Source organism: Acomys russatus, chromosome 21 (assembly GCF_903995435.1).
Source record: "Acomys russatus chromosome 21, mAcoRus1.1, whole genome shotgun sequence".
Lineage (NCBI taxonomy): Eukaryota > Metazoa > Chordata > Mammalia > Rodentia > Muridae > Acomys > Acomys russatus.
Window position 1 is genome coordinate 59,093,133 of NC_067157.1, and position 25,710 is coordinate 59,118,842.

General features: G+C 45.0%; 1 protein-coding gene across 1 annotated transcript; it reads right to left on the bottom strand.

The window, feature by feature from the left end:
* Positions 1 to 4,337: 4,337 nt before the first annotated feature.
* Positions 4,338 to 25,493, bottom strand: Prdm9 (PR/SET domain 9; the record flags this gene model as incomplete). The annotated part of the gene is made up of 11 exons (XM_051164366.1): positions 25,425 to 25,493; positions 24,997 to 25,120; positions 24,579 to 24,686; positions 21,676 to 21,725; positions 19,286 to 19,436; positions 18,975 to 18,983; positions 17,855 to 17,956; positions 17,376 to 17,647; positions 16,999 to 17,066; positions 15,377 to 15,570; positions 4,338 to 6,046 (listed from the first exon to the last, which is right to left on the bottom strand). Coding segments are annotated over exons 1-11 (2,856 nt in total), but the record flags the coding sequence as incomplete, so codon positions are not given.
* Positions 25,494 to 25,710: the final 217 nt, after the last annotated feature.

Below are 25,710 nucleotides of genomic sequence, written 5' to 3' on the forward strand. Positions count from 1 at the left end.
TCTGCATCCCATGCTATTTTAATAATCCCATCTCAGTCCTGCCCAGAGCCTGTGCAGGCTCTATGCCTACCTCAGCTCAGTCTTCTAAACCTACTCCTCACAGATCCCCCAACTTGCCCTCTTTGTGGATGGGAGCTCTCTCATAGACAGACCAGGAAACCAGCAGGCAGCCAATGCTATATAGTCCCTGTCACTGAAACAGTTGAGGCAAACCACTCCCAGTAGGGATCTCTTCTCAGAAGGCTGAGCTATTCGGCTTAACTAGCATACTTCAAATAGCCAGAGCTGGATGGGCTAACACCTACACTGATTCTAAGTATGCCTTCTTTTTTAAGCTAATTTTGTTTGGTTGGTTTTTTGAGACAGGGTTTCTCTGTGTAGCCTTGGCTGTCCTGGACTCTGTAGACAAGGCTGACCTTGAGCTCACAAAGATCTGCCTGCCTCTGCTGGGCATGCCTGGCCTTAAGTATTCTTTCTTAATAGCTCATACGCACTCTGCCCTTTGAAGGAAAGTGGCTTTCTCACCACCAAGAGCACACTCATTGGCAATGGCCCTCTTGTAGCCAAACGTGGAGGCTCTCCAGCTCCCAGCAGAGGTTGACATAATTCACTGCCAGGGGCAGCAGACCTCCACTGGCCCAGTGGCCCTGGGTAGTGCCAGACCTGATGCAGTAGCCTGGGTTTTGGCTTCCTCCAGACCCACAGGGCACATCCCCTTCCTGACATCCTCCTACAGACCTCAGTACCAGCTGGAGGAAAAAAAATAATTTCCATCTGAACATGGTGGTGCAAGCCTTTAATCCCAAGATTCAGGAGGCAGAGGCAGAGGCAGGTGGATTGCTGTAAGTTCGAGGCTAGCCTGATCTACAAAGGCCTACAAACAGGACAACTATGGCTGTTACGCAGAGAAACCTTGTCTTGAAAAAGCAAAAAGCAAAACAACCCGTTCACCAAATAATTTCCTTGGCAAAGGGGCCACATAATCTTCCCCAGAATCAGGTACCTTCTATCATCCCTGACATCCACCAGAGCCTACACATCAGCCTGAAGGCTCTATTCCAGTTCCTTACCCCCACCCCCACCCCAAGACAGGGTTTCTTTGTGAAACCTTAGCTATTCTGGACTCACTTCGTAGATCAGGCTGGCCTTGAACTCAGAGTGGTCCGCCTGCCTCTGCGTGCTGGCATCACAGGCATACGCCACCATGCCTGGCTATCCTATCCCAATTCTTAGAGTCCCTTTTTGGTCCTACTGACCTCTGAGCCCACATTTCACAGGCCCACACTTCCTGCCAGATGTGTGCCAGGACCCACCTGCAGGGGCCTCTCCAGATCTGTCAGCCCCTGCACCAGCTCCGAGGACACCAACTGGCCGAGGACTGGCAGATTGACTTCAGCCACATGCCTGCTCATCTTGTTGTAGCTTTATTTAAACTATTTCATTTAGGGTTTCTTATGCCTCTACCTCCCTTCCAACCCTCCGATCCTAGGTAGATGAGAAAGGAGGTTAGAAGGAACAGGGAACGTAGACTCTTTAGATTTAGTCCCTCAGGGCAATTCTAATCTTCATAGTCAGGATACCCAGCAGTCCAGCTAACCAGCAAACAGCCAATGCAACAGCCTTCTTCGTTCTTGGGGCATCTCCCCAAAGTGTCCTTTTCTTTGTCAGAGCATCCTTTTCTCTCTCTGGGCTCTGGAATTTATACCCTCTCCAAGTCCTCACAATTAAACTACTCCAACTGGCAAATACCATACCCCTCCCTGAGCTGTACAATTGTCAGCTGTGGACAAACTAAAGACAGCTCCATATCCCATGCTTGGGATTAAAACAAAAATCTATTTACATAGCAGACGGAGGTTTTTTTGTTTTTTTGTTTTTTTTAAAGAAACCAAAACTTCCACTACAGTCCCTCCTCACCCATGTTGGCACTTCTACAGGTTGGATCGAGGCATTTCCCACCACCAGGGAAATGGTGGCCGTGGTGGCTCAGGCGCTCCTTGAACACATAATCAGTTTGGCATGCCACAGACCAGCCAAACAAAGGTCATCGAGATCATGTCGGAAGTTCTCAGTTTCTCCTGGAAACTTCATATCCCCCACCGCCAACAATTCTCTAGGAAGATAGAGAACAAACACACTCACTAAACAGCAGCTCACCAAGCTCTCTCTCACACTTGCTTTATCTTGGCCCTCTCTCCTCCACATTGCGCTTACCCGCCTCTGAGCCATCCCGTGCTCTCCTACATGTTAAGTCTTTCTGAACTCCTCCTATATGGGAGGCCTGTCCCACCTCTCAGCCCACCCCCCACTGCTGGCCCGGCATCTACCTACATCTCCTTTCCCAGTCCCTTCTCCACTAGAACGCTGACAGCTACCTGTCTGCCCCCACACCAGAGTTGGCCTCAAGCAGTCATCTCCCAGGTCTCTAGAGCCTCGCTGGAAAGGACCCTACACTGTGATTCTCACCACCCCTTCTGCTGCCAGACTACTGGGATGTCAGTGCTTGAGTCTCCAGGCTCAAGAGGGCACCTACCCAATATGCCTGGACTGGGACGTTTTACCCTCTGCTTCTCCAGGAAACCCGAATGAGGGGCTGGGATGGCCAAACCAGGGTACCTCCCCTCACCAATTGGTGGTAGTCTCCCCTCTTCTAATGCCTCGCCCTGATAATAGGACCTCTCATTCTCATTTGTCTATTTTTCCTTCATAATTAATGAGCTCTTGACACAGCTCTCTTGGGTTCCACAGCTCTTCTATCTACCTTGTGTGGTCTTGCATTCATAGCTGCATTCACTTCCTCCACAGTGGCAAACCCAAAACCCCTGATCTCTTGGTATTTGGATGTCTCATTACCACACAGCCAGTGAGTGTCCCCCATTGTTCAAAATGGCACCTCGGACTCTGGTCGGTTGTTTCGAAGCTCAGCCCACCGATGAAGAGCTTCTACAGCTGTTCCATCTCCTTGGGAGACTCTGACTTAGACATGACAGTAGGACGATGGGACCTTCAGCGATGCTACCTTGGACTTGTTAGTCAACTAGTAGAAAGCCTATCTTGGTTTTTTTGTTTGTTTGCTTTGTTTTTTGAGATATGATTTCTCTGTGTAGCCTTGGCTGTCCTGGACTCGCTTTGTAGACCACGCTGGCCTCCAACTCTCAGTTATCCACCTGCCTGTGCCTCCCAGAGTGCTGGGATTAAAGGCATGCGCCACCACACCCAACCAGACACTTGAATCTAATTTGAATTGGTTTATTTATTGGGGAAGAAGACATATCAGTCATTGGACTTCAGATTTGTATGGAGACAAACTTTATTAGACCAGGAAGTTAAATAAATAAATAAAATAAAAACTGTCTTTTTGTTTGTTTTCTAGCTCATCTCATGTCATGAAAATGGAAATTTTATTTATTTATTTATTTTTGGTTTTTTGAGACAGTATTTCTCTGTGTAGCCTTGGCTCTCCTAGACTCACTTTGTAGACCAACCTGGCCTCGAACTCACAGAGATCTACCTGCCTCTGCCTCTCGCGTGCTGGGATTAAAGGTGTGAGCCACCATGAGCTCCCTGAAAAAAAGTTTTAAAATATTTTATTTATTATTTATACAGTATTCTACCCTCATGTACACCTGCAGGCCAGACCTCATTATAGATGGTTGTGAGCCACCATGTGGTTGCTGGGAATTGATCTCAGGACCTTAGGAAGAACAGTTAGTGCTCTTAATCTCTGAGTCATCTCTCCAGCCCCCTCCCTGAAAATTTTTAATGGGACTGTCAGCACACACCTTTCATTTTAGTGCTTGGAGGCAGAAGCAGGCAGATCTGATTTTGAGACCAGCCTGTTCAACACAAGTTTCAGGATAGACAGGACTACACAGAATAATCTTTTTTCATTAAACTGAAAAGAAAATGTGGGGATTTAATTAATTTTCTGATCATTTTGTTTTTTGTTGTTGTTGTTTTGTTTTTTGTTTTTTTAGTTTTTTGAGACAGGGTCTCTCTGTGTAGCCTTGGCTGTCCTGGACTCACTTTGTAGACCAAGGTGGCCTCGAACTCACAGTGATCCGCCTGCCTCTGCCTCCCGAGTGCTGGGATTAAAGGCGTGCGTCACCACCGCCCAGCTAATTTTCTGGTCATTTTATACTCTTGAATTTAGAAAATAAGCAGACTCCTCAAAAGTTTTAGTAGAACAGGTAGAAAGATGTTTACTGGCTACATTTGTCTTCCTGTGATTGTTGAGGGGTAGTTTTATTGCTATTGGCTTTCTTATCTTTCTTCAAAAGATAGTATTTCTCCCGCGCGTGTGTGTGTGTGTGTGTGTGTGTGTGTGTGTGTGTCCTCTGGTGACGGATGAGGTTTGGCTTCATTGTAAAGCCCCGCCCACACTCCCTGCAGACATAGGGCTTCTCCCCTGTGTGTGTCCTCTGGTGAAGGATGAGGCTTGGCTTCTGTGTAAAGCCCCGCCCACACTCCCTGCAGACATAGGGCTTCTCCCCTGTGTGTGTCCTCTGGTGACGGATGAGGCTTGGCTTCACTGTAAAGCCCCGCCCACACTCCCTGCAGACATAGGGCTTCTCCCCTGTGTGTGTCCTCTGGTGACTGATGAGGCTTGGCTTCACTGTAAAGCCCCGCCCACACTCCCTGCAGACATAGGGCTTCTCCCCTGTGTGTGTCCTCTGGTGAAGGATGAGGTGTGGCTTCACTGTAAAGCCCCGCCCACACTCCCTGCAGACATAGGGCTTCTCCCCTGTGTGTGTCCTCTGGTGAAGGATGAGGCTTGGCTTCTGTGTAAAGCCCCGCCCACACTCCCTGCAGACATAGGGCTTCTCCCCTGTGTGTGTCCTCTGGTGACGGATGAGGCTTGGCTTCACTGTAAAGCCCCGCCCACACTCCCTGCAGACATAGGGCTTCTCCCCTGTGTGTGTCCTCTGGTGACGGATGAGGCTTGGCTTCACTGTAAAGCCCCGCCCACACTCCCTGCAGACATAGGGCTTCTCCCCTGTGTGTGTCCTCTGGTGACGGATGAGGCTTGGCTTCACTGTAAAGCCCTGCCCACACTCCCTGCAGACATAGGGCTTCTCCCCTGTGTGTGTCCTCTGGTGACTGATGAGGCTTGGCTTCACTGTAAAGCCCTGCCCACACTCCCTGCAGACATAGGGCTTCTCCCCTGTGTGTGTCCTCTGGTGAAGGATGAGGTGTGGCTTCTGTGTAAAGCCCCGCCCACACTCCCTGCAGACATAGGGCTTCTCCCCTGTGTGTGTCCTCTGGTGACGGATGAGGCTTGGCTTCTGTGTAAAGCCCCGCCCACACTCCCTGCAGACATAGGGCTTCTCCCCTGTGTGTGTCCTCTGGTGACTGATGAGGCTTGGCTTCTGTGTAAAGCCCCGCCCACACTCCCTGCAGACATAGGGCTTCTCCCCTGTGTGTGTCCTCTGGTGAAGGATGAGGTGTGGCTTCTGTGTAAAGCCCCGCCCACACTCCCTGCAGACATAGGGCTTCTCCCCTGTGTGTGTCCTCTGGTGAAGGATGAGGTGTGGCTTCTGTGTAAAGCCCTGCCCACACTCCCTGCAGACATAGGGCTTCTCCCCTTTGTGTGTCCTCTGGTGCTTATTGACATTTGACTTATCACTGAAACATTGCCCACATTCTCCTTCAATTCTTGAGATTTCTGATCTAATAAGTGATTCGACTGTGTCTTCTGTATTTGTTTTCTGGCCTGTTCTGAGCTCTTCTTCCATAGTTCTCTTACTTTCCTCAGATCTCATTTGTCCTTTGAGTGTGCTGGGGAAAGCTGTTGTCCACTTAAGCATGGGTTTGGACTTTCCTTTGACTTCTTGATTTCTGGCCTTATCATTTTTGTTGCGTGGATCAAAATGTTGCTGTTCCTGAAGCTGATCTGGACAGAGATGCCCTGGTTTGGGGTTTATCCTTGCGGGCGCTCCTGGTAAGATCTGAGTGGAATGATTCCATTTCACATGTTGACTGAGGAATTTCTGACTTGAGAAGGCCAAAGAGCACAGAAGACAAAGATGGACCTCTGTCCTTAGTTCTGTGAAAAGATGAAGTTTTTGGTTATAGAGACTATAAGAAACTGCCATCTTGGGCGTGGTAGATTATGCCTTTTAATTCCAGCACTCGGCACTTGGGAGGCAGAGGCACGTGTTAGCTCAAGGCCAACCAAGACTACACAGAGAAACCCTGTCTTGAAAAACAAAAACAAACAACAAACAGAATTGAAACACTGTTTGGGGATTTAACTCAAACACAAGGCCCTGGATTCTGTCCTCAGCTCTGAAGGGGGAGGGGAAAGGGAGGAGACTGTGGAAGGAGAGGGAAGACCTCACTGTCAGGCATGCACCCAGCAGAGGCAGGAGGACCTCTGTGAGTTCTAGGGTAGCAAGTCCAGGACAGCCAAGGGTACACAGAGAAATCCTTTCTTCACAAACCAAAAACCAAATCCGAAAATTGAAACAAGGCGTCTTGAGGGCTCAGAAACTCCACGCAGCGAATCCTGTGGTGACCAGCAGGGTGTCCTGCTAGGGTCTGCTTCAGGAGAAAGCCTCCTCCTGTGGTGTAGGTCATAGAGCCAGCAGTCTTGAGGTCCTAGAATCCACTTAAGAGGTTTAATAGGGAGCAGCACTCGGGAGGCAGAGGCAGGTGGATTGCTGTGAGTTCGAGGCCAGCCTGGTCCACAAAGCAGGTCCAGGACAGGCAAGGCTACACAGAGAAACCCCGTCTAGAAAAAAAAAACAAACCGCCGGTCGTGGTGGCGCACGCCTTTAATCCCAGCACTCGGGAGGCAGAGGCAGGCGGATCACTGTGAGTTCGAGGCCAGCCTGGTCTACAAAGTGAGTCCAGGATGGCCAAGGCTACACAGAGAAACCCTGTCTCGAAAAACCAAAAAAAAAAAAAAAAAAAAAAAAAGAAAGAAAGAAAGAAAGAAGGAAAGAAAAAAACCCACCACCACCACCACCACCACCACCAACAAAAAACAAAAAAACAAAAAGGTTTAAAGGGAGATACAGGAACCGTCTCTGGAGACACACATGGGGTGAACGAGGAAGAGAAGGAGGGAGGGAGAGAGGGAGGGAGGGAGGGAGAGAAATGGGAGGAGTTCACTTTATAAACTATCTAGCGCAAGTGCAGAAAGTGCACAGGTGGCTTAAGGGGCTGAGTCCTGCTGGCGAGGGTGGTGATGTGTGGCCTGTTTTCCCGCCGTCATCAGGACCTTAAGGGGTGACTGTATTATTGCCTGATTACTAACACTAGGTCCACAACTGAGCGCTAGGTCTCCTGGAGAAGCTGCTGTGCGGTCCTGCTGCTCCACCATTCTGAAGCGGCCCTTGCGTTTCGGAGGGTGTGAACACATCTGTAGTGATTGTATGAGTGACTGTGTTGTATCAGACTGTCCGGTGTGTTACACTCCAGCTTGGATCCTAGATAAATACACCAATCCTGTTTATTCTCAAGATAAGCAGATAAGCAGACAATTGAACAGCATGATCCAGCTTTATAGTAAGCTTCAAAATATGCTACATGATAGCAAACTTTTAGACCCAGTAGATGACACATCTAGGACACTTTTATTTGGTGATGAAGAAAGGAAGAGTAGCAGGGCATGGTGGCGCACACCTTTAATCCCAGCACTCAGTAGGCAGAAGCAGGCAGATTTCTTGCTGTAAGCTGGAGGCCAGCTTGGTCTACAAAGTGAGTCTAGGAAAGCCAAGGCTACACAGAGAAACCCTGTCTTGAAAAACCAAAAAAGAAAAGAAAGAAAGAAAATTTCAATAAAAATGTGGATTAGCCCTGGAAGTAAGAAGGTCAGATATGCTGTGAGTAAAGTGTCAGTACAAACCCAGCCACAAAAGGTGAAGGATGACAAAGCCCAGCAAGCATCAGTGTCTACAAGTTTGTTGCTACGGGTACTCATGATGTTGTTTCTAAGAGGGCTAAAGCAGATTCCAAAACATGGGCATAAAAGCAGCAGAAGAAATCTTTAGCTGAGATCAACCAGGAGTTTAAGGCCAGGGAAGAAGCTGGTAGATTTGATTCCCAAGAGGAATTGGACAATGTCCTTCTGCCCCAGTGAATGGTGAAACAGACTTATTAGCCAGTGGCTCTGCTGTAGAAGATTGACTGAGGTCCCTTTACCATTGGTGAAGCATATAATGTCTGCAGACAGTGTGAGTAAGGAGACTCCTGAGAGGAGAGTCTGTGGGAAAGATCTTCAGGCAGTAGGGTTCAGTGGAAGAGTGTAGGAGATGTGGAGCAGCATTCCGACAGAGACTTTGTTCGGCTAACACTGCTTGTGTTAAGAGTCCAGGTGGCCTGAACTCAGTCATCATAACAGTAACATTGCTAGCTGAGCAATGTAAGACTCCAGGTGGCTAGGACTTAGACATCAATGATAGCATTGTTAGCTGAGCAAAGCAAGTTAAAAATCTCAGGCTGATACCAAGGACAAGCAAAGAGCAGTAAACTGAGAAGGGCAAGTTAAAATTTCTCCACTAGCTTCCATCTCAACCCTGCCCTCAAAATTTACTGCCTCCATCTCACTCTACTTAGAATTTACTACCTCAGGCCCCCATTCACCTAAAAGGTCACCTATTGTTAGCCTATCACTTGATAACTAACCACTGTGTGCTGAGTTCTGCTTCTGTAAAGGGTATTTAAAGCCTCAGCGTTTGCAGGACGAGGTCCTCCATCTCCTCAGAGGTTGGTGGACCCCGGTGCATCAGCTGAATAAAATTCCTTTGCTTTTGCATCGACTCTGGACTCTGACTCTCAATTGGGCTTCCAGGAATAGACTCTGATGACCTGAGTCTAGCAATTGCAGAAAACATAATGGTGACTGTTCTTCACTGCCTTCAGACAGACTTCAAGTTGACGTCACATTCAGGAGAAATAATGACATATCAGATGTCTCTCTTAGCCTTTCACCAGGCACACTCACATCTCTGCTGAATAATTTAGGTCACAGACAAATGTCAAACCCCTCCACAGTGAAGCTGTCACCCAATATTATGGGTGGGGTCAGGGGTGGGGGTGTCACAGAGGAGACTGCTTCATATTGCTTCTATTAAGGGCAATATACCCTCTGTTGAGTATTTCTTGCAAAATGCTAATGATCCCAACACCATCATATGAAGTCTGTGGTCCTGGGCACCAGAAGATAGTGTAATTGCTGTTCCAGCGAATGCTTTGGTGAACACCACTGGCTATTGGAAAAATTCACAATTCCATAATGAAAAAGAATATAGACACGGATATAGCCAGGGTGTTACTGTCCTATCGTGCCTACAGGAATGCTGTTAACATGTTTTGTGTCTGACCCATGCATTATACAGACTGTCTTAGTCATTATTCTATTGCTGGAAGAGACACCAAGACCAAGGTAACTTTGTTGTTGTTTTGCTTTGCTTTTTGAGGGTTTCTCTGTGTAGCCTTGGCTGTTTTGGACTTGATTTGTAGACCAGGCTGGCCTTGAACTCACAGCAATCCACCTAGTGCTGAGTGGGATTAAAGGTGTGTGCTACCATGCCTGGCTAACCAAGGCAACTCTTATAAAAGAAAGCATTTAATTGGGGGCTTGCTTACAGTTTCAGAGGTTAGTACATTATCATCATGGCAGGGAGCATGGCAGCAGGCATGGCACTGGAGAAGTAGTTGAGAGCTACATCTTGATCAGCAGGCAGAGTGAGAGATACTGGGCCTCACATGGGCTATTGAAACATCAAAGTCCACCCCCCAGTGGCACACTTTCTCTACAAGGCCATACCCCTGGTTACTAAGCATTCAGATATGAGCCTATGAGGGCTATTCTTAGTCAAAGCACCACATAGACAATTTATTATTATTATTGCTGCTACCAGGAGATGTGTCATTCTCAACTATCAAATGCTTGGTTATGAATGCTGGGCAATGAAAGAATGGGCTGCTGATGCTTACAGACAGTGAACTTTCTTCAGAACAGAACATGCTCAGTAAACTTGAGATAGTTCTTGAATGGGCTTTTTTTTGTTTTGTTTTTGTTTGTTTGTTTGTTTGTTTCTTGTTCTTTGTTTGTTTGTTTGTTTTTGGTTTTCGAAACAAAGTTTCTCTGTGTAGCCCTGGTTATCCTGGACTAACTTTGTAGACCAGGCTGGCCTTGAACTCACAGAGATACCTCTGCCTCCCGAGTGCTGGGATTACAGGTGTGCGCACCACGCCCTGCAAGACAGTTCTTAAGGATAAAATGTGCTGAGTTTGACAACACAGCACCCTTGTTATTGTTCTTGATGATGAAGGCGCTTAGATGTGTGTCCTTGGGATTCTCAAATGGATGCTGCCTCGTACAGTTTGTTTGAGTGAAAGTCTAGCTGCAAGGCAAAATTACACAAACAGGAAGAAAAGTACAAAGGTTCTGAAGGTCCACAGAAGAGCAGACTCAATACAGAACAACTTTTGCCAAAGCTGTTTGATGGGTACTACTTCTTTGGGGCGGGGGAACTTCAAACATCAAAAGGACCATATCCTTAAGCTCTGCTGCAGCAGGGGCAAGGTCCTTGTAGAAAGCCCAAGCCAGACTGACATGACTCAGGACGTCAACACAGTTGAGTGTGGGGGCCAAACCAGATTCTGAACAGCACTTTTGATTTGTTTTGGTTTTGGTTTTTTGAGACAGGGTTTCTCTGTGTAGCCATGGCTGTCCTAGACTTGCTTTGTAGACCAGGCTGGCCTCAAACTCACAATGATCCACTTGCCTCTGCCTCCCGCCGAATGCTGGGATTAAAGGCGTGCGCCACCACGCCTGGCCGGAACAGCACTTTTGTGCATAACCCATCATCTATGAAGATGTTCCATTGTTGTCCAAAAAGGGTTCAGCTGGGCAAAGTCTGGATGGCTCCTTCCACCTGACTTACTGGCTGGGATATCAACCTTTGAATTGCTTCCTCTTTCTTGACAATTTCGTGTCATACCACGTGAGTATTTTAAGCTGAGCATGCATGGTTTGTTGAATACCCAGCCATTGGAAAATGCTTGACCATTCACATTTTTCTCCTTGGAATTGCAAAATAAAACAGCTGATGCTAGATCAGAAATTCACTTAGGTGCCTAAGCTACTTTTAAGATTTGTTATTCTTGTTCTCTTGAGGGAGGATGGGGCTCAGTGGTAGAGCCTTCATAAATCAGACATGAGTCACAGGATTCCACAGTAGGAACTACAAAGAAGTTTTCATTTCACAAGGGGCCTGTGGTTCTTGATTGGTCATGTGTTTTAGTTAGGGTTACTGTTGCTGTGGTGAAATACCATAACCAAAGCAACTTGGAGGGGAAAGGGTTTATTTCACCTTACACTTCCAGGTAATGTTCCATCACTGAGGGAAGTCAGTGTAGGAACCTAGAGGCAGAGCTGATAGAGGGAGACCATCAGGAGGAGTGCTTTCTGGGGGGCACAGTCTGGTGCTGCTGTGTATTCAAATGCTAAATTCTGTACACTAAGAACTGGTGGTCCCACACGAACTCTTGTGCCCCATATTTAACCACGTCCCCTGGATGGGGAGGTCTGGTTGCACTCAGAGGAAGGATAGCAGGCTACCAAGAAGAGACTTGATACCCTATGAGCATATACAGGGGGAGGAGGTCCCCCTCAGTCAGTCATAGGGGAGGGGAGTAAGGGGAAAATGGGAGGAGGGAGGAATGGGAGGATACAAGGGATGGGATAACAATTGAGATGTAATATGAATAAATTAATTAAAAAAATATATAAAGAACTGGTGGCCCCAAGGCAAGCACACCAGCTTTGGTTGTGCAAACCTTGCTTCTCAATTTAAAACTATTGGTTAAATAAAAATGGCTACCGCCAATTACTGGAGGGAATAGAGGTAGGCGGGTTTTCAGTTACAAGCCTGGAGGTCACAGGGAGGGGAAAAGAAGAGAGAAAAGAGAAGGAGCTGGAGTGTGGAGGAGGAGAAGAGGAGGTCACCATTAGTCTTGAAGCAGCAACATGTGCCCGAGTGAAATGCTCCCCCAGGACACTAGACTGCTGGAGTAGAAAAGACACAGGAAGATTCAAACAGCAAGTATTTGGGAAACACAGCTGGGGAAGTAGCCAGTCCAGCTATTAATAAATTGATAAAACCAAATAAAATAACCATAGTCTGAGTCTCATTCATTTGTAAGCTAGACAGGGATAAGCTTAATTAATACCATTTTACAAGTACTCCTTACTGGCTTGCTATCCCTGGCTTTCTCAGCCTGCTTTCTTATAGAACCCAGGACTACTGCTCAGGGGTGGTCCCATTCACAAAGAAGTGGGTCTTCCCACATTAATCACTATTTAAGAAAATGCCCTATGGGGCTGGAGAGTTGGCTCAAGGTTAAGAGCACTGCCTGCTCTTCCAGAGATCTTGAGTTCAATTCCCAGCAACCACATGGTGGCTCACAACCATCTATATAATAAGATCTGGTGCCCTCTTCTGGCGTGCAGGCTCACATGCAGGCAGAACACTGTATTTATAATAAATAAATCTTTAAAAACAAACAAACAAACAAAAAACAAACTAGCCAGCACATAATACCTTTCAGTTTTATCATCATCTAACAAAGATTAATAAGTGAGATGTTATCAGAACTACATGTTAAACCTGTAAATGATCTATCATTAATTTAGCATCCTTTAGTAAATAGATATCATTACATGATTTTCCTCCTTTGTTATAATGATAACATAGCATCTATCTAAATGTGCTACTGTAGGTGAAAGTTCTAGCTGCAGTAATCTCTTTCTTACATTATGTTTTAGTTTCTTATGTCTTCTTGGCCTTCCTTCATGTTTATTCATTTTTAAAAATTTTGTGTATGCATTAGGAAATCATGATTTGAGCCATGTTTAGTGGCAGTAGGCTCGTGGCACAGCCTTTTATTTTGTTCATTTTCTACCCATCTACTATGTATTTCTGTAACTTATTTTAGTGCACCATTTCTTACAAGGTCTTAACAGTTTAGACATTTGTCAAATATCAATTCATTAGATTAGAATCAATTTGTGTGGTGATAGCACTAAATATAGAGATGTGAGTGGAAAAAAGCTTCTCTTTGTAATGGGCATTTTGGTTTCTTTGTAAATTCAGTTGTGTTATATAAATATTTTTTTTATAGATGTATTTGTTTGTAATGTATACAGTGCTCTGCCTGCACACCGGAGCCAGAAGGGGACGCCAGATCTCACTATAGATGGCTGGGAGCCACCTTGTGGTTGCTGGGAATTGAACTCAGGACCTTTGGAAAAGCAGCCAGTGCTCTTAACCTCTTAGCCATCTCTCCAGCTCCTATATATTGCTGTTGTTGTTTTGGTTTTGGTTTTTGGAGACAGAGCTTCTCTGTGTAGCCTTGGCTGTTCTGGACTCACTTTATAGACCAGGCTGGCCTTCGACCCACAGGGGTCCGGTTGCCTGCCTCTGCCTCCTGAGTGCTGGGATTAAAGGCATGCGCCACCACCTTTGTGGTGTGATGTAAATGTTTTTGTCCTAATCCCAAGTGTGGAATTTAGTTTGAGCTTTAGCTTGTCCACACCTGTTAATTGCCTCGTGAGGGGCATGACTTTTGCCAGCTGGTAATGCTTTGGGGGTTCAGTGGCTCGGAGGAGACTGCTGGCTGCGTGTGCTGTTGACTGTATAGCCCAAAAGAACTCAATTGACCCTAAACAGCTGGGAGAAGTAAAGGGCCCTCTTTTCCCACTAAACTTCCTTCTCCTACATAGTGTTGGGAGAGTGGAAGGGAGGAGAGGCATAAACACCCCAAATAAAGAAGAGTTTAAAAGAAAGAGTGCTGCACTTCTCAATACTGAATTAGTCATGCAGAGTAGGGAGGTCAGCACATGAGCATGCACAGGCTGGCAGCTCACTCTGTCTGTCCTGCGTATTCTATGGACAGGGTCTCTACTTTTAAATGGTTTTTAGAAAGAGGAGTCTTCGATGAATCTTCTCAAAGGTGTTTATAGCACTATGAATTGTAAAAAGAGGTGCTGAGAAAATCACCAGTTCTGCTGTCAGGAGCAGAACAGGACAGCTTGACAACCACGGGATAGACAGAATCCCCCAAGTCAGAACACCAGGAGGCTGTGAAGCCAGTCATTTCAAGCCACCACCTCCTCCTCCTCCTCCTCTTTTTCTTCATTTCTTGAGACAGGGTTTCCCTGTGTAGCCTTGACTGTCCTGGACTCACTCTGTAGACCAGGCTGGCCTTGAACTCATAGAGATCCACCTGCCTCTGCTTCCCCGAGTGCTGAGACTAAAGGTGTGCGCCACCACGCCCAGCTAAAATTTCCTTTTTCTATGTCCTTATATATACTTCTATCAGAAGATATGGTCCATATTAAAGGAATGTCTTCTCTCAAGATCCAAATTAAAGGCCTGCGTCTTCCAACTTTAAGATCTAGAGTAAAGGTTTGTGACTTTTCAGATCAAAAGCCTGAACTAGAAGTGAATTTACCCACTTCAAACCAAGCAGAAAATCCCATAGGTATGCCATCTATTTCTAGACTATAGTTTGTTCCAGATTTAGTCAAATTAACCAAAACCAGCCATCACAACAGCTCTTGTTTGTGTTTTGTTTTTTGTTTTTTTGTTTTGTTTTTTGAGACAGGGTTTCTCTGTGTAGCCTTGGCTGTCCTGGACTTGCACTGTAGACAAGGCTGGCCTCAAACTCACAGAGGTCCACTTGCCTCTGCCTCCCAAGTGCTGGGATTGAAGGTGTGCACCACCACTGCCCGGCTTTTGCTTGTGTTTAACCCACATTTCATTCGGAATCTGAGCTGGGGTGGGTAAGATCTGGAGTTCTGAGGGCTTTTCTGTTATTTCTTCTACCTCCGAGTTGCTGTCTGCTGCACCCAGGGTTTCACTCATGGTCAGGGTTGTGTCTGTTCCTTGCTGTGAATTCCTGTGAATGCCTTTGAGGTAGCCTGTTTTATTCCCTTGCTTCCCCCTCTCGTTTTCTCCCTTTTCCCTAGTAATATTATGATTTCTGGGTGTTCTAGATGCTAACTTTTATTCAGTTGGTTTATGGTAGGCTTTCCCCCGCCCTTTGGCTTTTCGAGACAAGGTTTCTCTGTGTAGCCTTGGCTGTCCTAGACTCGCTTAGTGGGCCAGCCTGACCTTGAACTCACAGAGACTCGTCTGCCTCTGCTGGGATTACTGGTGTGCACCACCATGCCTGGCTATGGTAGGCTTTTAACACTTGGGGTTGTACTTCCTATAGAAGTGCTTGTAATTTTAACTTAATGGACTTAAACTTCACTTTCATTTACCATAAATCATTAAAATAAAAAAGGGGGTTGAAAATGAAAATTCTCAAGGATTCCCTTTTTCCTTCTTTTTAAATGAAGCATAGCAGTGCCCACCTCTTCCTGCTGTGAATCCTTTCTTCGCCTTGCTTCTCCACTTAATGCCAAGCTCCTGGCCATACTCATCCCCATACCAGACCAGAAGCTCACAACCTGGCCTGATGACCCGACAGGTTCGGTAGAAGATCTGCCTTTGATACTGAAAGGCCACTAGGTTCTGCTCATCGTCATCCCGGGCACAGTTCACGTACCTAGAGTGGAGGCAGAAGGAAGGGGCTGTCAGGCTGGCAGTTCCATGTCTGCATCTCGCCCCTTATTGGTGCCCAGGGCCTGCATGCTCTGATGTCTTCACCTGCCCTCCCACTTTTTGAAAACCCTTCTGTTCTCATCTACATCTTTGATAATGTTATGTATCTCCTAGCTCCAAGGCCTGCTCATCTGTCTCAGAGACCTACCTTTCACCAAGAGCCCAGTTTTCAAAACTCTTCTTCAGACTTCTTTCTCTCCTGATGACAAAACTCTGCTTCTCTAAACTCTAAATCTACCAGTTTGTACCTCAGAGCTTGGCACTATTCATACAGTCTGCTTCTAGATTAGCACATTTCTTCCTACACCAATCCCAACTTTGTTTGTTTGCTTGTTTGAAAGCTCTCCCCACTACCTGCCAGGTTACCATAAAAGCTTAGCAAGACAACACAGAAAACAGGGCTGAAGATATAGCTCAGTTGTAAGAGCACCTGTCTGCATACCTGGGCTTTGTCCCCAGCACCACATAAAATTGGGTATGGTGGGTGCATGCCTATAATCAGGAAATGGGGCCAGAAGGATAAGGAATTTAAGTTTCTTTGCTACATAGTGTGTCTGAGGAGAACCTGTGCTACCTTGTCTTAAAAAAAAAAAACCCACAGAAAAACAGCAGTCTATTTATATTTTTTTGTCTTCTAATCAAATAAGACTCCCCCATAGAAAAGGGCTAGAGTGCACAACATCCAAACCCAATATGGATGTCTCTGGAGCTAAGGAGATTTCCTGCATCACAGACTAAAGGTCCTCTGATGTGGGTTATTTGAGCCCTGGGTTATGTCTTTAAAAATAGGAGACTTAGCTGGGCGGTGGTGGCGTACACCTTTAATCCCAGCACTCGGGAGGCAGAGGTGGGCGAATCTCTGTGAGTTTGAGGCCAGTCTGGTCTACAAAGAGAGTCCAGGACAGCCAAGGCTACACAGAGAAATCCTGTCTCAAAAAACCCAAAACCAAAACCAAAACAACAACAACAAAAAAGTGAAACTTTCTTTTAATATCTGTAACACGCCTTTTATAAGAACACAAGTTGTATGACCTGACCAAGTAATGAAATCTATTTTCTGAACTGGAACACAAAATAAATGCTTCATAAATGTTGAGTAATTTGTAAGCTCAGTGTTTTCAATGAATGTAGGCTCCTTACGGTTTACCTCAGTGTTCTAATCTTGCTGAGCTGGTTTGTGCTTTGATAAAAGTTAATGATAACATTAGTAAGTTTTTTCCCTTACTGTTCACAATATTTAAAAAATGTACTGTGCAGAGAAAAAGAGCAGCAGAGCATTCAGGAACCATCGAAGGAGTCATGATGAGAAAGAAAGGAACAAGTCTTGTAAGTGACAGTCTTTCTGGGAACCCAGAGACCTAATGGCCTTTACCTCATCCAGTTGGCTTGGGACGCATCCTGTCCATCCACATACTCATAGCAGTTTCTCCCCTTGGTGATCTGAGTTTCAGAACAAAATATGTTAAGGCTCTAGGATGACAATAATGAGAACGTGTCATTCCAGTCTCATCAGTGTTCCCTGAGCTCAGGGCTCAGCCACTCTCAGTGACCCTGCATGACTCTCGAGTCATCATGTACACACGCTTTCTTAGTCTCTGTACCACTCTGGTCCTACTCACCTTCAGATCTTGAAGCAGGACCATTCAGCACATTAGTCATGTTGTCCCATTCCCATATCCTAGTTTGTCACACAAGAAGCACAGAAAGGATGTGGGGAGGCAGGATGAAGGGAAAGGAAGTGTTCCTCACCAGCCAGGAATATCCGCTGTTGGCTGCCTCTTCATCCTCTGTGATCTGGCCCTCATAGGGGCCAAAGTGCAGATCCACTGGCAGATCGGACGCTGCATTCCATACTCCAAGTCCAGCCTCAGGGATGCCAGATGGACCGATTCTCAGCCCAGGGGGCAGACTGAGGACTGAGCGGTTGGGATGCCCCCTGTCCACCACACTATCTTTTACAAATACAGGAGGCCCATGTTTGGGACAACTGTGGATGAAGAAATTCTGGCACTTCTCACAATCTAAGGTAAAGACAGCAAGGATGGGGAAGGTACGTAACCATACCCGGAGCTGAAGGTCTGCAGAAGGAGCGCAGCACTCCTGTCAATCCCTCAAAGTCTGCACCCAAAGTCACCAGAGCAGACATAATCTGGGCTCCAGGTGGCCAGACGAGTCATTCTACTTAGACAATGTGGCCTTCTGCATGAGAAGGGCCTGATGACACTTACAGAGATAGTCATCATCCTGGGGCTCGTTGACCTCTTTGTACGCAAGATCCTTTCTCTCTCGCAGACTGTACATCTTTACTTCAGCATTCTTTCTCCTGAGTTCTGGGTTGGAGAACAGAGGTGAATTGATGTGTGTGAATCTGGAGCATTTATCCCCGTTTACTGGGAAAATCTAAACTTTGGGCTCGGAGAGACGGCCCAGCAGCTAAAGCCCCTGCTGTTCTTGTAGAGGACCCAGGTTTGGTTCCCAGCACTCACAGGGTGCCTCACAACCATCTATGACTCCAGTTCTAGGTAATCACACACTCCCTCCCCGTCTCTGCAGTCGTCAGGCATGCACATGGTACACATATGTACATAGAGGCAGACACTCATATACATATGAAAAGAAATCGCTAGAAAGCTAAACTTTACTTAAAGAAAATGTGAAATTTACTGTCATCAGATTATCTTATAAAGTTCTTTATACTCTGCTCTTCCCTTAACTTTTTTAGAGAAGCTAAGATTCCGTATTCAATTGATGACAGATGCCCAATCCAGTTCTGTTTTGTTTTTTCAAGACAGGGTTTCTCTGTGTAGCCTTGACTGTCCTGGACCCGCTTTGTAGACCAGGCTGGCCCTAGACTCAGAGGTCCGCCTGCTTCTGCCTCCCAGAGTGCTGGGATTACAGGTGTGTGCCACCAAACCCTGCTCTGATTTTAATTTTGGGCTTTTCAGGTTTAATTTCTACTTGCCCACATTTTCTATTTAAAATGGTTCATTTGTATATTGATTCATTTAGAAAATATTTTTTGAGGGCTCATTGCAGTTAGGCATTGAGCAAAGGCCTGTGTAAACAGCACTGGGGGTATTCGGTTCCTATTGCCACAGAGATTTGTTTGGATTGGTTATTTTATGCTTCACTAGTTCTTTTTTTGCTTGTTTGCTTGTTTGGTTTTTGTGGTTTGTTTGGGTTTTTTTGTTTTGTTTTGGCTTGGTTTTTTGTTTTTGGAGACAGGGTTTCTCTGTGTAGTCTTGGCTGTCCTGGACTCGCTTTGTAGACCAGGTTGGCTTTGAATTCACAGTGATCCTTCTGTCTCTGCCTCCCAAGGGCTGGGATTAAAGGCGTGCGCCACCACACTCAGCTTCACTTGCTGTTTTAAAGCAACATAAGGCTACCATATCCTCATTTCCACATACTGACTAATGCTCAGAAGCTCACAGAGTTATAAGACTTCCTGAGCCCCAGTACCTTCATGTGAATAACAGCCCAAGCCTATGCCTTTAAAGCCAACGTCTGACAGGCACCTAAGAACATGCCCATTACCCATGAATGCCACAGCTTAGACAAGACCAAGTTCGGAACTTTGTGAAGTTTACTACACCGACTGTTCTGGACCATTCTTATCAGCCTTCTTGGGTAGCCTAGGAGGATTAAAGTTCTCTACTTACTCTTACTCAATTGGTGTCCAGAGGTGTTTCCTTCTGGAGGAGAGGACACTGGTTTCTGGGCATGTTCTGAGCCACCTGTATTCAGCAACTCTTCTATTCCAGACACTTCCTTCACATTAGACTCATTACTTAATGGCAGTCTAGGCATTTCCTTTAATTAGAATCACATATAAAAAACACAACAGGCATTTCCGTAGTTCTTTAAGGTGGTTTTCCATATGTGACTTTAGCTGCTGTGTAAAATCCTGTGTGGAGTGTCTAAATCAGGAAGAACCTAAATGGGCTGTGAACGTGGGACAAGAAGCCATATCCTAGCCTCTCTCCCTTTGGGCTTCTTTCAGGCTGGAAGGATGACTATTTGGGGTGGATGGCTGGAAAGTCAACAAAGTTTGCAATGATGAAGGTAAGGCTTACAGAGAGAAGGGGGGCATATCTATAAAGTAGGAAATATTTGGTGAGATGAGAAATGTAGAAAACAGTAAAGACACAACACACCTGTAAAAGGAAGTAACAGAGCAGAACAGTACCTTTGGGAAAAGAATGAAGAGATGGTGGCAGAAATGTACCTCTACAGCTAACAAAGTGATACCAAAATTGCAAGTTAGCGTGTTGGAAATTAGGTTGTTTGTTCGAGACAGGCTCTCATCATGTAGGCTGGCCTCAAACTCACAGGATTCCTTCTACCCCTTTCTCTCAAGTGCTTGAAATACAGATCTGAGCTATCAGGTTTAGGTTGACTCTGGGATTAGATTAAATAGTTCTTATACCAGTTTTCCAGAAAATTCACTAATTTTTTCATTCATAAGTTTGTGTACATGCTAATTGTTTTGTTTTGTTGTTGGTAGCTTTTGGGGAGGGTCTTTAGAGACAGGGTTTGTCTCTATAATAGCCCTGGCTGTCCAGGAACTCTCTTTGTAGACCAGGCTGGCCTCAAACTCACAGAGATCCGCCTGCCTCTGCCTCCCAAGTGCTGGGATTAAAGGCATGTGCCACCATGCCAGACACTAATTGTTCTTAAAAAAAATTCTTTTTAATTTAAGTTGTTCAGTTTTTAAAGACTTATTTTCATCTCTCTCTCTCTCTCTCTCTCTTGTGTGTGTGTATGTGTGTGTGTGTGAGAGAGGGGGAAGGGATGGTGCACAGGTTGTTGTCATAGCCAGACAAGGGCCTTCAATCTCTTAGAATTAGAGTTAAAGGCAGTTTTTAATTGTACAGTTAAAAATCAAATTCAGAACTTCTGGAAGAACAAGAAGTGCTATTAGCCACTGAGCCCTCTCTCCAGCCTCCCTACAGGCTAATTCTTTTTGTGATACCGAATAGGACATGTACAATTGAATATAATGTTAATGTGACATTCAGAGCTTCTCTCATACTCTTCCCCACATATGACATTTCAGTGGAATAGCGTGTGCCTATATGAAGTCTTGTATGTGTTCTCTTCCCAACTCCAGGACTCCCTATAGCACCATGTACCCATGGCTGGCTGGGACTTCTTACAGTATTCCCTGGGACCCTGCTTCCCCTGGAATCACAGGCAAGCATGGCCATGCCTAATTAAGTCATTTTCTTACACGTGAACCTCTTGCTATAAACCTTGTATCTTGGGGATGGAAGCTGCTCTTTCTCACCAGAATGAGATAGAGGGGTCATAACTCCTTTATCTGTGCCACCCAAAGTAAAAAGTCCTGTGTTTGTAAACTGTTGTTAGAGTATATGTTGGTGAATCTTTCACTTTGACACAGCAAGGAAAAGAAACTGAGACAGGAATGCCCAATGGGTAACGTAAAATGGTTCATGCTATGACTTTACAAATGCCAAGTTTTGCCAGGCAGTGGTGGCGTGCGCCTTTATCCCAGCACTCGGGAGGCAGAGGCAGGCGGATTGCTGTGAATACAAGGCCAGCCTGGTCTACAAAGCAAGTCTAGGATAGCTAAGGCTACATAGAGAAACCCTGTCTCACAAAAAAAAAAAGAAAGAAAGAAAGAAAAGGAAAAAAAAAAAGAAAAGCCAAGTTTTAAAGAGCTTATACGTGCTTTAGAGAAATAATGTTGGAGTTGACTGCACCATCAGTTGCTAGGCTCTTAGGCATTATTGCTGGCCACTTATATACCCAGCGTCTTTATATACAAAGTGGTTATAATTTACTACCCACCTCGTAGGGTTTATTAATATAAGAGTCTTACAATCTGGAATATCATGAAAACAAAACAAGTCCAGTTACTGTTGCTGATGTTCTTATTAATTCAAATGGTGGCACGGATGCGAAGTCACTGTGTGGAAGAGACCAGGGAGGTAGCAGTTCCAGGGCACTCCAAGCCTTTTCCTTCTCTTACCTGTGCTTGGATCCTTCAGGAAAGTTCTCTTGCCTATAGGCTTTGGAAAGCACTTACCTTCTGTTGTTTGCTGTGCTTCACCCGGAAAGGCACCCGAGGAGGACTAACTGAAAAGTGATGGGAAATCAGGGTCTTGGTTGGTACATGCTTTTTACATTGGAATTCTCATCAGGAACAGAGAATTCTGAATAATTTAGTGAAGACTTCAAGGATGGCTCAAGGGTGATTTGAAAATTATTTCTGAAATATTATTAACTCTATTTTCCTGTTGGGGGCATTAATGGTTTTATTTAAGCTTATTCAAAAATTGACAAAACACATCTCTTTATCTTATATTCAAAAGATATCTATTGAATTTCTTTTCTTTTTTTGATAAATTTTATTTACTTTATGTGTATGAATACTCTATCTCCATGTACACCCACATGCCAGAAGAGGGCACCAGATCTCATTGTCGATGGTTGTGAGCCACCATGTGGTTGCTGAGAATTGAACTCAGGACCTCTAGAAAAGCACTCAGTTCTCTTAACTGCTGAGCCATTTCTCCAGCCTCCAATTGAATTTGTTTTCAATGAGTAAGTCAATCAGCCTGTGATGAGGGACAAAAACTGAATAAACCAGGAGCAAGGAGAAATTATGTATACACAAAAAGGTCATTTGTAGCCAGGTGTGGTGATGCATGCCTTTAATCCCAGCACTTGGGAGGCAGAGGCAGGTGGATCTCCGTGAGATCGAGGCCAGCCTGGTCTACAAAGTGAGTCCGGGACAGGAAGGCAGCTGCACAGAGAAACCCTGTCTCGAAAAACTTAAAAAAAAAAAGGCATTTGTAAAAAAGTAATTTTCAGTGTCTTGTTTTTGTTTTTTCAAGACAGGGTTTCTCTGTGTAGTCCTGGCTGTCCTTGGACTTGCTTTGTAGACCAGGCTGGCCTCGAACTCACAGTGATCCGCCAAAGGCATGTGCCACCATGCCCAGCTCAGTGTCATTCTTAATAGTGAAAAATTGGAATTCTTTCCTTTAGGGTCACAACAGGCATGCCAGAATTCCAGTCCTGCTATTTCTGCTTGACATAATAAATATTGGACACCAAAAACGAAAAACATTATGGAAAGAAATAAAGACTCAAAAAAAAAAAAAAAAGGAAAAAATGGCCTATGGTTATAAGACAATATTATAAAAGTTTATATTACCTCAAATGACACACAGATTAAATGTATTCCCTATCAACATGTCAATGCCATGTTTTGCTGAATTAAAAAATATCAAAATTGCTGGGTGTGGTGGCGCACGCCTTTAATTCCAGCACTCAGGAGGCAGAGGCAGGCAGACCACTGTGAGTTTGAGGCCAGCCTGGTCTGCAAAGCAAGTCAAGAATAGTCAAGGCTACACAGAGAAACCCTGTTTCAAAAACAAAAACAAAAACAAAAAATATCAAAATTAATATAGGATCTTAAGGGAGTCGGAATGGCCAAGACAATCGTGAAAAAGAACAAAGCCGAAGATAACATGTTTAAAGAACTAAACCTAAGTCATGGAACTATAAAACCATTAGAAGAAAACTAGACAAAAATATCTTCATAACATTGGAAACATAATTGATTTCTTTGATATAACACCAAAAACTTAAGGAAAACCACAGAAGTAAAATTACATTGATCTTAAAATAGCAAAAGAAACAACAGAATGAAAAGGAAACCCAGAGAGTGGAAGGAAGTATCTGCAAAGTGTGTATCTAATAAGGGTCAATGTCTAGAACACATAAAGCGTTCCGGCAGCGCAACAACCACAGCATCAACACAAACAAAACAAGCAAAAGCAGGTGATGCCTGTAGAGTGTGGCCTCTGATGTGATTAGTTCTTTCATAAGTAGATTTTTCTCACTTCTACCCGTCTCCTCTCTACAGCCATAAACACACAGAGGTTATGTGAATACACAACAAAGAAAGCCACTGTTGACACCTGACCAGGGCAGCACCCCATTTTGGATTTCTAGCCTCCAGAACTATAAGAAATAGATTTCTGCATAAAATAATAATAGCATGTAATATTTTGTTATGACAACTTCAGCTACCTAATTAATACAATGAGCGAAGGACTTGAACACACATTTCTACAAATATTTAAATGGCCAACAAGCACAGGGAAGGTGCTCAACACAATTAATCATCAGGGAAATGAAAATTAAAATCCCAGGGACACATCCCTACTCTTTAGGTTGCCTACTTATAAACAAAACAAACAAACAAACAAACAAACAAAAAAACGCAGCTGGGCGGTGGTGGCGCACGCCTTTAATCCCAGCACTCGGGAGGCAGAGGCAGGCAGATCGCTGTAAGTTCGAGCCCAGCCTGGTCTACAAAGGGAGTCCAGGACAGCCAAAGCTACACAGAGAAACTCTGTCTCAAAAAACCAAAACCAAAACCAAAACCAAAACAAAACCAAATAAACAAACAAAACTCTCAAGTAATGGCAAGGATGAGACAAATTGGATTGCTTGAATGATCTCCTTTGGTGGGAATATAAGATAGTAAGTACCTCAAAAATTAAAACACAATTACTTTATGATCTGATTTCTTTATGTACATATAAAAATGAAAAGAAGATCTTGAAGAGATATTTTCACATCCTTGGTCATATTAACATTCGTAATAAGTAAGTAGACTGGTGACTAGGTAAGGTGCTTATGCTAACTGTTCCTGGGTGTGATTTCCTCTTTAAGCCCAGATTTGTATACATTTCATGCTTATTGTATATATAAATTTCATATAGTTTTCACATTTCTAAACATACAGAAATAGCTTCTCACTGTATTTTGCCTTGTATCTTGTTTGTTTGCTGACTTTTGAGTCTCGAGGGGGGGCAGGATCCAAAATTAAGTTTTCAAATGATAGTTGAGACATTTCTGAAACCTAAATCTGGCTTGGTTTCAAATGGGTACTTCTAAATCCTCCTAGCCCCTCACCTCGCTGACTGGGTGTCCATTCCTCATCAGAATCGTCACTGTCATCTATCTGGGGCTTGATTGCTTGCCTTTGGTGACACATGAAAGCTGGTCTAGGGGCTTTGAGACCTGAAAAGCAACAAAAAGTTCCTCTTAAAAAGGAAGCAGTGTCACAAGGCCAAGTGTGCTCTGGGAGTAGAGATGGGATCTCTCCAAGGTCAGTGCCTTGGTCATATTCTCTCTCCTCTGTTTCTCTCCTTGCCTCCCTCCCCTCTTACACACACACACACACACACACACACACACACACACACACACACACACACACATTCTTCTAACCTTGTCTCCATAGGGAACTCTAAAGACCCCTGGGAACAGCATAACATGAGTTGGATACTTGTTTGTTCCTAGGCTGGTGTGACCCAAGACTTGTGGTTACCTATAGAAATCAGCATTTTATAGTTCCTTTTCACATTTCTATAGCGAATTTTCTCCCACTCTCCCATCTCTGCCCATTCTTCTTTGGAGAAGTATATGGAAATGTCTTTAAACTCATCTTTGACCTGGAAAGGGGTTAAAAAAAAAAAAAAAAAAAAAACAAGAAGGAAACAGAACATGCAGAGCCTGTTCAGAATATGGGGCCCTGGAGTGGTCTCAGCGACCAAGATTTCCCTCCCATTCCCAGAAGCCTCTTTAAGCAAACACTGGATGTTCATGCCAACAGAACATGCTGTTGAGCATTTCCTCTCTCACAGATCAGGCGCCACCATCTTGTCACAAGAAGATCAATAGGGTGGTGTAGGCCAGGAGTCTGTGGTCTTCCAGGCCACCCACCGTGCCCCTGACCCTAGGACAACCCTGTTATACCTTGGGCTTCCCTGCGTCTCCCTCAGGGCCATTCTCTTCCGGTTTGTTGGTGTTTATCGTGCAGGACATTTCCCTGGAGAGGCCCCGGGTCCTATGTCCTATGCGGGGAGAAGTAACACAGAGGGTCATGGGCGAGCAGGGAGGCCCGCCAGCACATGGGAAGGCGCTGGAGGCTGGGAACCCATGCCGCCAACACCCCAGCCTCTGTGATGCAGTTCGCGCAGGGGTTCTGGACTGATCCCCAAAGCTAGGCGCCCACCCTCCATCTTGGTCAGCGAGGGAAGGA